General features: G+C 56.4%; 1 protein-coding gene across 2 annotated transcripts in view; it reads left to right on the top strand.

Moving 5' to 3' along the window:
• FGD3 (FYVE, RhoGEF and PH domain containing 3) overlaps positions 1–10560 on the top strand; it is a 52829-nt gene extending 42269 nt beyond the window's left edge. For both annotated transcript variants that reach the window (XM_040963652.1, XM_040963653.1), the window contains exons 15-18: positions 6054–6176; positions 8680–8823; positions 8976–9116; positions 9668–10560. In XM_040963652.1, coding sequence (XP_040819586.1) covers positions 6054–6176; positions 8680–8823; positions 8976–9116; positions 9668–9892 — 633 coding nt within the window. In that variant the 3' untranslated portion in view covers positions 9893–10560. The remainder of the gene's footprint in view (positions 1–6053; positions 6177–8679; positions 8824–8975; positions 9117–9667) is intronic.
• Positions 10561–12441: the final 1881 nt, after the last annotated feature.

A 12441-nucleotide genomic window follows, 5' to 3' on the forward strand; every position in this document is an offset into this window, starting at 1 on the left:
ACCCAAACGCTGTTCCACCTAGGGGCAACTGCTGTGCCCACGTGCACCATGACACCTTCCTGGGCTAGCTGCCCTGAGTGCCACACCACACGCAGGGGCTGCTTCTCCCCAGGAGTTCTTGGGAATCCCACTTTGCAGCACAGTCCTATGTTCTCTCGTCCAAGACTGTCTCTCTGTATAGGCCGGCTGCTTTGTTCCTATAAGGGAGCAGTGGAGGCAGCCAACGTATAAAGACAGAAGTTTTATTTAGATCACGGTTTCGGAGGTTCAAGGCCCGAATGGCCTGGCACAGTCTTTGGCTCTGGCCAGGAGCCCCTGGTGGCTATGGAGACAATGGCCAGAGGACTCCAGAGGCAGGCCTGGAAGCAGAGGGTGCTATAGCCAAAGGGGCTCTCCCTCACGCGAGTACTCAAGAGGTCAAGTGAGCACTGCCTAGGCCTACCCCTAATGACCTAAGGACCAGTAACAGCACCCTGCAGCCCATGGGTCGCTGGAGGACCTTCGCAAAGCCCCTCTCTTGTACTGGCTCACTCTTCTCTCACCTTTAGGCATGCACCCGTGCACACATGTTCCCAACCCTTGCTCTGTCTTGGGCAAGTATGGACCCAGCTGGACAAGGCCTAGGACAGCTGCTGCCTCAGCCAGCAGGTCTCCACCAATCACTAGTTCTCAGTGCATGTGCCCCCTGCCCTGTTCTCACAGCCACTCGGGGCTTTCTTCCTGGCCACCCTATTTCATGAAGGAGGGATAAGGTTTAAGGCACTGATGTGAACTGGCCTGGAGATTGTAAAGGAGGTAGGGGGACGCTGGCTAGGTGATAGGGCTGTCCTGGGGTGACAAAGGGCCTGGGAGCTGGGTGGCTGTCCCTGTTTTACAGCCATCTCACAGTCCCAGGGCAACACTGCTGCCAGGATCTGTGATCTGTAATCTACAGGAGGTCATTCTCCCAAGTGGGTGTGTCTGGATGGGCCTGGGTGGTGCTGCCTGCCCCCTTCCACAGCCTGAGCTTTCCCAGACAGGGCTAATGAGGCTTCAGGGAGGGCCTTCAGAGTCAGCTCCCAATGGTCCAGAGGAGGGGCCGCTGCCCAGCCTCTGCGGAAGAGACCAGTGCCCCGAGGCCAGACCTCCTTCAAACTGAGAGCCAGGAAGTCTGATTGCAGCATGGGCAGCCTTTGACTGAAGCAAAACTCTGAACTCCTACATGACTTCCTGTGTTTGCTCCTTCTGGCTGCCTGCTTCCTGTACCCTCCCAGCGATGCCCTGGTCTCCCTTCCACCAGGCCGCAGGACCTTGGTACATGCCGTATGACCCCTGCCAAGGGTCAGTGCCGCTACATGAACCATGCGCTCAGCAAATCCATGATCAAGGCTGGCCGTGCCCCAGACCCACATGCTTCTGCCATCTCCTTTCTTCTGGAGCCACAGGATAAGCTGTGCTCATGGATACAGTGACAGAGCCAGATGTGAGCTTCATGGGGCACAGGTTCCCGGGGACACCTTGGTCACACAGGAAATGAGGCAAGCAGGGTGGACTCCCTTCCCCATCTCTGTGACAGTGCCTTTGGACTCTGTCCACTGACCCTCTTCCCCACTTCCCACCTAGCTCATAGGCCCTGGGAATGCAGGACAACTGCAGGAGCTGGATCCCAGGTCAGGGAAAGAAGTTTCTGGGCCTTTTGTAGGAGCCAGGGGCTCCAGCGGAATCAGCACAAGGAACCTGTGTGTAGCACATGGGAACCTCAGGGATCCCACGGCAGAGGCTGATGTTGGGGGTGGGGAATGGTTGATGACCAGATTAGAGAACTTTCTCTCTTGGAGGAACTTGGAAAGCCACATCTGAAAACATTTACTCTGAGAGAAGACAGAGGCTTAGAGCTGGCCCTGGACAGGAGGATCAGAGAGGCTGTGTCAGGGGCCTGCAAGTCACACAGGGGCTGCTCCTATTAATGGGTGAGAAGGTACCTGGAGCCTCCTGAACACTTGCCGTGGCTGATCCAGCTGTGCTCCGCCCACTGTCCCACCCCCATGCTGGCACTTTCCCTGCCAAGTGTCTCAGCCTTGCACAGGTTACACTATGTGAAGCACTCTGTAGCTGGGTACTTGGGGTCCCAGTTCAAGTTCAGGTCTCCTTGTCTCTGTGCCTTCACCCACACCAAGCAAGGCCACCAATCTATCCACAAACAGCTGAATACCGCCAGACCTGCTGCTCTGGAGGGTCTCTCTGGCCCCCCTGGGCTTGGCTGCCTGATCTGGCCAGATGTACCATGGCCACTTGCCCCAAGCACAGCTGAGCTGGGTTCAGAACTTGGTAGGACACAGGACACCTCAGTTCACATCTGCTGAGCACAGAGGGTAAGCAGCGCAGGCTAGTTCACGCAAGGTGCACAGAAACAAGTTTCAAATCAGATGCTGAAAAGAGCGATCTTTGCTCCATGACGACAAACTGAAGCTTTAACATCTTCAGTGTGGAAAGTAGATGGCTCCATGGTGCAATGATTTCATTTCCTGAGCCCTGATTTCTTCAGCATCCAGCTGTCGTAAGACCCTCTTTCCCAAGAGAAGCTCATCTCCAATCAGGAAGTTTTGTAAGGGGCATCACAGATTTCAAAGACTTCCCCATTATGCAAAAATCAAGTCATACTTAGCAGAAGTACAAGATCCCAGAGCCAGTGGGCCTTCCAGGGTCCCAGACCCACCCTGGGTCACATGCACACATGCCCACACATCCTGGGCGATGCACACACATTCCCAAGAGCCACTGAGACAACAGCCTTGGCCCCCAGCAGGCTGAGCCAAGGCTGCTCCGCGACTCTTGAGCTGCCTCTCTTGAATGAGGTCCCCTGCTCTGTGTCCACGCTCAGGCTGTAGATAGAGCTGTCCCTAAGGACCAGGACTCACCTGCTGGGTTGGAAAACCCTCACCCTGAAAGAGCAGCATTGGGAATTTGGGGCTCTTTGGGATGGTCCTTCATTTGGCCAATCACTGCAGAGGCCAAAATTTCCATTTTTTTCCTGGAAACACAGGGCCTGACCTTCCAGCCATCATGCTATCCCCTCCTTCCAGGAAAAGCGTAACAGACCGAGGGCAGTTGGCTTGGAGACCTGTTCCTAACCATGTGTTCTGTTCCTTGTTCTCTGCTGCATACAAATGTAGTTGGACCTTGATGCTAGTAGCTGGCATAGTCAGGGACAAAGCCACCCTGGGATGGGTGCAGCACTGTGGTGCTCAGCACCTGGGCACCTGTGCAGAACCCTTCTGAGTGCTCAGCTCTGCTGCCACCTGCAGGAGACGTGCCTGAGGAAGGCAGCCACAGGATCTAGGCCATATCCAGCCATATGCTACCCCTTTGCCCCTAGAACTACCCACTGGCCTTAGGCCAAGAACAGGCCCCATGAGTCCTCGAGAACCCAGCCCTGGTCCACATGCCTGAGTTCATCAAAACCTTCCCTCCACCCTCTCCCTGCTCTTATGGACCAGCTCCTGCCTTGAAGTGACACCCTGGTGACCTCCCTGGTTTCCTATGTCCTCATCCACTCAGCAGTGCTGGGGTCTCTGTCCTGGTTCCTGAGAATGGCACCTGGGGGTCCCAGTTACCAACCAGCTCTCCCTCCCAGGCTTCCAGAGTTCTTACCAGGATAACAAAGATGGTGAGTGCCCTGGGGGTAGGCAAGGTAAAGGCTATCACCATGGCCTCCTTCCCTCTCCAACCTACTCCTTCTCATTGGTCCCACCCTCTGCCTTCTCAGGCACATTTGGGTCCTACCAAGAAGTCCTGCAAAGCAGTCATAAGGGAGAAGCAATGTGAGGGCTGGAGACCGTGGGGAAGATGTGGACGTGGAAGGTGACTGATTTGCCTGTTGGGTCCACCTGGGATCTTGGAGCCTGGACTGTGGTTCCAACACGAGGTCACCTGCAAGGGGGCCCATCTTATACCCATGTCCTCAGCCAGGGTCCCTGTCACTCTGCCTTGCTCCCAGGGTCTCCTCATGCTGCACAGTGGTGGAGCCCCTAGTGGATACAGAATTTGCATCTGAGGCATTTAGATCTTTTTGCTGAGACCACCTACCTTATCAAAAACCCTGTGACCTAAACAACGGATGTTTCCTCCTCTGCAGTTGTGGAGCCTGGAAGTCCAGCAGCCAGGTGTGGGCAGGGTTGCGGCCTCCGGAGGCCTCTGTCCTCCACTCGGAGAGAGTGCCTTGCCCTCTGCTCCTAAGGATGCCAGTCACATTGGGTTAGGATCTACCCTAAAGACCCCATGGAAGCTTAATCACTTCTCTGCAGGTCCCATCTCCAGATGCTTCTCACTCTGAGGTCCTGGGAGTGAGGGCTGCAGCATGAATTTGGGGGTGGGGAGGGGGGCAGAGACACAGCTCAGTTCATCTCAGTTTTCAACCCCCAAATGACCCTAAGCCCTTTTCTGGCTTAGGTTGGGGGTGGGAGTCAACCACATTGCCTCTTCCTCTTGAATGCTGCAAAGCTCACATGAGACATGTGCTTATAGCTCACTTGGTTGAGCGTTTGGGTTGTGGACACTTGGATTCACATGGGGAGTCGGGGACAGGGTAACAGGACAGGGCACATCTCTACGTCAAAAACTCCACCTTCCTGCTGGTCCGTGTCTGCCACCCCAGCACACACACACTTTTTCTTGCCCATAGTATTTTAAAAAACAAATCCAAAACCTTGTTTTGCTATGAAATACTACTGGTCAGCAGCCTGTTTTAGCTTGCTTGGTTCTATACAGAAAACAACATCCCTGGGCCTGTGCCCTGGAGAGGTTGAGATGAGCGTGCTGCGGGGCAGGTCTGGCTCTTTCATCCTGGGGAATTTGATAAACACCTTTGGCTTGCCTCAAAACCTTTGTAAGGGCTGTTTGGCGTGTGCACGGTGAGGAGCCTGGAGCAGGGCCTGGCTCCCAAGAGGAAGGGGAGATCAACACTGAGACGGGGGAATGAGTGGACTAGGAAGCAGTTTTGTCCACAGTGGTACATTGGGGGTTCAGAGGCCATTTGTCTTTCTTTTCACATAGACATAGAGGAGGAGAGACAGATCACCTTTTACCTGCTGGTTTACTCCTCAAATGGCTGTAACATCTGGAGCTGGGCTGATTTAAAGTCCAGAACCTGGAGCTTCTTTCGGGTTTCCCACGTGGGTACAGGAACCCAAGGATTTGAGTCATCCTCCTCTGCTTTCCCAGGCACATTAGCAGGGAACTAGATCTAAATTGGATCAACTAGGACTTAAACCAGTGCCCATATTGGATGCCAGCCCTGCAAGTAGAAGTTCAGCCCACTATACCACAACTCTGAGCCTTCACATTCCATTTTAACAGGAATGGGTAACTAGCTGGTTGTTCATAATGGCTAGGATTTCATGTACTGGAATGAGACTTAGGTCCCATGGAGCAGTTACTCACTCCATTTTATGGATGGGGAAACTGAGGCTCAGGAGAAGCAGCTCATTTGGGATCTTCTGGCAGATGTGGGCAGAGCAGGAACTTCTTCTGTCCTCGCCCTTACAGCACTCACAGTCAGGGCAAGCAGCCCCAGGGGAGCCTGCTCCCTGCTAGAGGGGTTCCTGAAGCAGCATGGGAGACGATGGGACATGGGGGCTAGCTCACTGCCTGGATGGCCCTACCTGTAGGCATGGGGTGGACACGTGTGTTCATACAGATGCCGTTCTGGGCAAGCTGTAGATGTCCCAGGTGCCCAGCACAGAGCAGGCACACATGATGAGAGACGGAGCTCGGTTGGCACCCTGGTCCTCAGAGCTGAGCCATCAGCAAGGCCCACTTGCTGCCCGAGTGCCTTGTCCTCCAGTTTCCTCATTCCCTTTGTCTCAGATGAATCCGTTGGCCTGGTTGTTCCAAACATGGTCTTGGTCCACTTGCAGTCTGGCTGGGCATGACTTCCAGGGGCCAGCTGGGAAGGGATGGGCTGCCTGGTCCTTGACCTCATTCCCTTTGGCATGGAGCCCTCTGACCCTGAGCGAGTGTCACCAGGGTAATCACAGGGCAGGACAGAGTTCATGACAGCTTTTGCTCCCTTGTAGCCGGATCCCAGAAAGTTGTCCAATAGGAGCAGACGTGACAAGGAGAAGCAGAGCTGTAAGAGCTGTGGGGAGACCTTCAACTCCATCACCAAGAGGAGGCATCACTGCAAGCTGTGTGGAGCGGTGAGTCCATGGCCAGGGAGGGAGGGTGGGGCACAGAGGGACAGGCAGCCATGTCTGTGCCAGGTGGCCCCTGGATGTGACAGACACAGGCCGCATTTCTTGGGTCAGCTCTGCTGTCTAACTCACACCGCTGCTGAGAATGTTTGGGTTTAGGGCCGCAAGGCTGCAGCAGATAACCTGGAAGACAAGGCCACAACGGTGACCATGTGGCTGCAGCAGGTGCACCCTGCCCGTCTGCCTTGGTCTGGAGTTCCCCTGGCATGAGGCCTTGCCTCCAACTTGTCCCCTAGGCACAGGCCACCTCCTTCCTCCGCAGTCGGCCTCCCAGTCCTGACTCCTTACTCAGTACCCAGTGTGAAAGCAGCCATGCGCGCTGAGCATCCCAGTGTTTAAGGCTGACATTCAGCACAGACATCTGCGCTGCGCACGCATGTCAGCACAGAGCTGCCTCAGAGCCGTTTTCCAAAGGGCACCAGCAGCCCAGGCCTCGGCTGGAGCTCAGTGCAGTGTGATTGCTCCTTTTAGTTCAAAACATTTTACTAACACATAGTTAACACGTAACTGTGGGATGAGTGTGACATTTCTCCTTTCTTGTGCTCCTAGAATCATTTTTAAAATTTAAGATTTAACCGTCTTTAACATTTTGTCATCTCTACTTCCTATGTAGATGTTAACTTAAAAAAAAAATTATTTGAGGTGCCCCGGTGTTGTGACGTAGCAGGCTGTCTTGGGCTTGTGATGCTGGCATCTTGTGATTGCTGATTCCAATCTCAGCTGCTCCACTTTCCATCCCTCTGCCTGGCAGTGCACCCCAGAAAGCAGTGGAGGATGGCCCATCTTCTCGGGTCTTTGCACCCACATGGGAGACCTGGAAGCAGCTCTGCTCTCCTGGCTTCAGCTTGGCCCCAGCCCTGGCTGTTTGGGGAGTGAACTAGTGCACAAAAGACTTCTCTCTCTCTTTCATTAATGTATGTATTTATTTAAAAGGTGAAACTACTGCGTGCATGCTGGTACACTGGCCAGGCTGGGAAGGACTCAGCTGGCTGCGCCCAAGGTAGAGGCAACAATGATCTCCAGGCTCCCCAGGGCACGTGGGGTCAGCAAGGCCCGGGAGGCTGTCCAGGGAGAGACCGGCATTTCAGGAGAGGAGGGCCAAGTGGGAAGACTCACAGCGAGGAGGCCAAGGTTGGCCAAGGACACATGAATGCCACTGGCAGATGAGAGAGGGGGTCCTGCCAGGCAGAGGAGGGACCGTGAACTGAGGCAGAAGAGGCCGAGCTAATGGATGGGCTGCAGCTGGCAAGGGCCTGGGTACTGAGTGCTTTGGCTGCCAGTGGGCAGCACCTCTTGGCTTGGTTTCCGCACACCATGCACTTTTGTGGATCGTACCACATCCCATGAGTAAACGGCGAGTTCTTTTTTTTAAAAAAAAGATTTATTTATTTTTATTGGCAAGGCAGATTTAGAGAGGAGAGGTAGACAGAAAAATCTTCCACCTGCTGCTGGTTCACACCCCCAAATGGTTACAGTGGCTGGAGCTGAGCTGAGCTGAAACCAGGCACCAGGAGCTTCTTCTAGGTTTTCCATGTGGGTGCAGGGTCCCAAGGACTTGGGCCATCCTCCACTGCTTTCTCAGTCCGTAATCAGGGGGCTGGATGGAAAGTGAAGTGGCCAGGACATGAGCTGGTGCCGGCACTGCAGCTGGGGGCTTAGCCTGATGTACCTCAGCACCGGCCTCCATTGAGAGTTGTGAACCTTGGTTAGTGAGCAGGGCAGCAGTAAACACAGTGTGCGGAAGTGGAATGGCTGGTCCCACTGTGATGGTGTTCAGTGTTCTGAGGACATGACTCCCCCAGTGCTGCACCACAGAGCCTCCCCGCAGCAGCACACGGGTTCTGCTCTTCCTCATCCTCACCAACATGTGCTTCCTTCTCTGGGGAGACAGCCCCCCGAGGGCTGAGGCTCTGCCGGTCATCCGCTGATGACTGCCGACATGGATGTCATGTGTCTGGCAGCTGCTCCTGCTCTTTTCTTTTTTTTTTTTTTTTTTAAAGATTTATTTATTTTTATTGGAAAGGCAGATTTACAGAGGAGAGATAGAGAAAGATCTTCCATCCACTGGTTCACTCCCCAGTGGCCGCAGTGGCCGGAACTGAACTGATGCAAAGCTAGGAGCCAGGAGCCTCTTCCAGGTCTCCCATGTGGGTGCAGGGTCTTGAGGACTTGAGCTGCTTTGCCAGACTATAAGCAGGGAGCTGGATGGGAAGTGGAGCAGCTGGGACATCAACCAGTGCCCATATGAAGTCCTGATGCTTGGGAGTGGAGCATAAGTCAGTTGAGCTGTCACACCGGGCTCTTCTTCTATACACACAGATCCCTGGACTAGGGGTTGGGGGATGGCAGGTGCCCAGGGACCCAGCCTCAATCCCTGCCTTCAGGCAGGGCTTGCCCCCTCCCCACCTCCCTCTGAGAGCTGGGGTCTCAGAGACCATGCATCTTGCAGGTCATCTGTGGGAAGTGCTCTGAGTTCAAGGCCGAGAACAGCAGGCAGAGCCGTGTCTGCAGAGAGTGTTTCCTGACCCAGCCAGCAGCACCTGCCAGCCCCAGCTCCGAGCTTCCTGTCCAGGCCAAGCAGAGCCCAGCAGAGGTGAGTGTGCCCCGACCCCGGCTTCAGCTGAGTCCACTCCCAGGACTGCCCTGGCAGGGGGTCCAGTAACCTCTGGAGCCTCAGCCCTGGCCCTGCCCCACCTCCTCCAAAGGCGGAGTGACCACTCTTTAACCTGTCTCCTGTGTCACCAGAAGCTGCCTGCTGCGGACTCCCAGCCCAGCCTTCTCTGTGGCCCTCTTCGGCTGTCAGAGGACGGGACGACCTGGAGTGAGGTGTGGGCCACCATCCCCCTGCTGGGCCCCCAAGTGCTGCAGCTGAGAGGAGGCGGCCAGGTGCGTGTTCTACCCCAGGCTGTGGGCTGGGGGTCCACTCTGCTCTCTCAGCCCAGAGCCTCAGGCCTTCAGCGACCTTGGTGACCCAGGGCCCCTGTGTGGGGCCAACCTACTTGAGCAGTGTGATGTAGCACCCCAGTTATCCTCAGAAGCAACCCCTGGTCTCTGTCTGTAGGAGAGAAGACCCCAGAGGCAGGCAGGGTTTGAATCAGGGCAGGCAGGTTGCATGGAGGACCAGCCCCTCCTTCTCATGTATGTGCATTCGTTCATCCTGGGCAACCCAGGGGTTACAGAAAGTCATCTGGCCAGGGCTGTCCTCCCCCAGCTCTCCTGGAGTAAGGAGCCTGAGAGGGGCTGATGGAGGTGGGAAATCAGCGTGACCACTGCATCTTCTGCTGTTGGGAGGTGGAGGGGTAGCCTACCCATCCCTCTGCTGACAGAGCAGCACAGAGAACCCTCTCACCCCCCGAGGCCTGTCCGGCCTGGTACTGGCATTGACACTGGGGGTATCTGCCTGGAGGGCCCTGCTAACTCTTGCCCCTTCATTGCAGGATGGCCAACAACTGTGCCCCATCCATCTCCCAGGCTGCACAGTGAGTGTGCCAGACCCTGTGGAGGGGCGCACGGTGGGGTACCTGTGCAAGCTGCAACGGTGCCAGCAGTCCTGGTACCTGAGCGTGCCCTCTGCAGAGCTGCAGCAGCGCTGGCTGCAGGCCCTGAGCACTGCCGCACAGAAGGACCCAGCCCCGGACAGCTCAGGTATCCCAGAACCCTAACCACCACTGGGCACAGCCGCTCCATAAACTCAGCCTACCAGCTCCGCCACACCACACCAGGCCTGTGATAACACAGGAAGTGGTGTCGGAAACCACACAAGGGAACAGAGGGCACCCTGGACTGCTGGAGGTGGACCAACGGCCCAGAGCTTAGGGCACTTGATCCCCGAGGCTCTCTGCACGGCACAGAAGGGAAGCTGAGGCCCAGAGGAGCAGCCACTTGCTCAGGATAACCCAACAAGGCCAAGTGCTCAGACTGTGCTGCAGCCCCAGCGGTGTGGCAGGGCAGGGAATGTGGGCACTCCCAGAGGAATGCCATCGTCGGAGTGGGCTATACCAAGGATGCTGCCTCCAGGGAGGCGGACAGAGCTTTAGGAGGCTCCTGGCTGTCTCCCCCAGGACAGGCAAAGCCACACACCTCTGCCCATCCGTCAGCACCTAAGAATTGGACTGTGACCTGTTCTCCCACTCGGCTCCCTTCTCTGCCTCTTGTGAGTTTCCACTCTCAGTGCACCGTGGAGAGGCAGGGGTTCAACCTGCTCCCTCTGGCTGTTGTTCCTACACAGCCACCTTGGACTGTGTGGCCACCATGGAGGCTTGTAGCTGGGCCTTGCAGGCAGCAGTGCCTATCTGCAGGAATAAATGCAGGATGTCACAGGCGTGCTTGACCGCTGTGTTCCTTACTGGTCCCTCGGAGTCCCCCAGCAGCAGGCAAGCCTGGGTGGAGGAGGGGTAAAGCGCCTGAACCACGCAACACATACGCCCTGTCTTGAGGGCAGATCTGCATCCCCACCCTGCCCCGGTACCTAGTGGCCAGCCTGTGCTCTGGAAATGAAGACACTGAAGATAGACCTGGGGGGACATTAGGAAGGACGTGAAGGGGCTGCTTGTCCCAGAGCTCAGGGACCTTTCAGAGAGGTGGCCCAAGGACCCCCAGCCCTGAGAGGGGGCATCCAGGCAGCCTTGGAGGACAGGTGTGGACAGCGGCTCACAGGAGAGAGCAGAGGAGGACCACGACGAAGACGAGGGGACATGGACAGCTCAGAGGCATGTATTCGGAGAGCAAAGGCACAGGTGATGTGGGGCCAAAGTAAGCTGTGGAAGAGCCAGCTGGGCTATCTGAGATGGTGTGCCCACTGCAGGGGCACCCTAACCCCAGGTCTTCTTGGGTTTCCACCACACACTCGCCACTCACTGGGTCCTGATGGGTTTTTTCTTGTCTTGCTCCACATGAAGATTCTGAGGCTTTGAGGTAAAACCAATTGTGCACTTCCACACCAGACAGTACACAACAGAGGCCAGGCCTTCTGCTGGACCAGGAGACACCTGACCCAGGTAGAGCGCTGAAGCCCCCTGCCCACCCCACTCAAAGTATGTGGAGCTTCTGTCCAGTTAGACAGGGCCTCTGCCTTCCCCAAGAGCTCCACTCCTGCCACTCACCTCCCACCACCCCCAGGAAGTACCCACTTGACAGCTGAGGAGACTGAGTCGCAGGCAGCTCCTGTGAGCCCCACAGATCTGGAACAAGAGTGCCAAGTGGAATTGGCCCACTAGACATGGTGACTCTGGTGGGGCTGACTGTTTGGGGTCCCCACAAGGTCCTCCTCTCTCTACAGAGAGGTCTCAGTGGCCTCAGGACACTCCTCTCACTCAGCATGCCACGGGCAGGAGAGGGACCGTAAATAGAAGAGGGACAGGTGGACTGGCCATCTTAGCTGATGCCCCAGGGTAGCCCAGTGGAGTGAGGGTTGGAGAGGGAGGAGTGGAGAGAGAGACAGGGCTCCCTGTCCCCACAGGGTCATGTGGACAGCTGCGAGAGGGATGAGGAAGAAGCCAGAGGCTGTGATGATGTGGGGAGCCTCAGCCCGCTGTCCTTGCCCAGGCCTGGACAGAGCTCCTAGCATTTGCTAGAGACCCAGCTGCTCTTGTGAAATGCCCTGAGCTGAAACCACAGTGGTTCCAACCAGCCTGGAGCAGGCCCAGAAGACTAGGCCGTAAGTCCCTGAGTGTACTTAACTCCTTGTCCAGTGCAGGGCATGGCCCCAGACCGTGTCACCTCCCATAGGGACTTGCTGGACAAGGGTTGGCCCAGGCTTGGGCGTGTGTATGCTCTGTTCTCACCTCTCCTGGAAGAGGAAGCTGAGGCCCAGTTGAGAGTAGTAAGGCGCTTCTGCTTATGGAACTGCCTCGCAGGGCAGCCATCCTTCCCAGAAGCCCTGCAGCTTGACACCCCTGCCACACCTCTGTGGCTGGCTGCTTAGCATGGCCTCCCCTCCTCCTGCCCCAAGCCCAAGCCTGCGTCCAGGGCACTGCCCATCCACAGGACAGTGAGGCCCGGTCACCTGCTAAATGCTTCAGCTCTGGTTCCTCCCACTCCTCTTACAGGCACAGCAGTCTCTCCCTGGGGAAGCTGGATGGGGAGGTGGCTCCTGGAGCTTCCTGGCAGGGCAGGATCGGCTTACCTACTCACCACTGCAGTAGGGGCTGGGGTTGGGGTGCTGGCTGCGTCCCCTGCAGCCTGAGGGATAGAAGGACCTGCTGCAGGTCAG

This window comes from Ochotona curzoniae, unplaced genomic scaffold (genome assembly GCF_017591425.1).
Source record: "Ochotona curzoniae isolate NIBS_2020 unplaced genomic scaffold, NIBS_Ocur_1.0 scaffold_3208, whole genome shotgun sequence".
Taxonomy (NCBI): Eukaryota; Metazoa; Chordata; class Mammalia; order Lagomorpha; family Ochotonidae; genus Ochotona; species Ochotona curzoniae.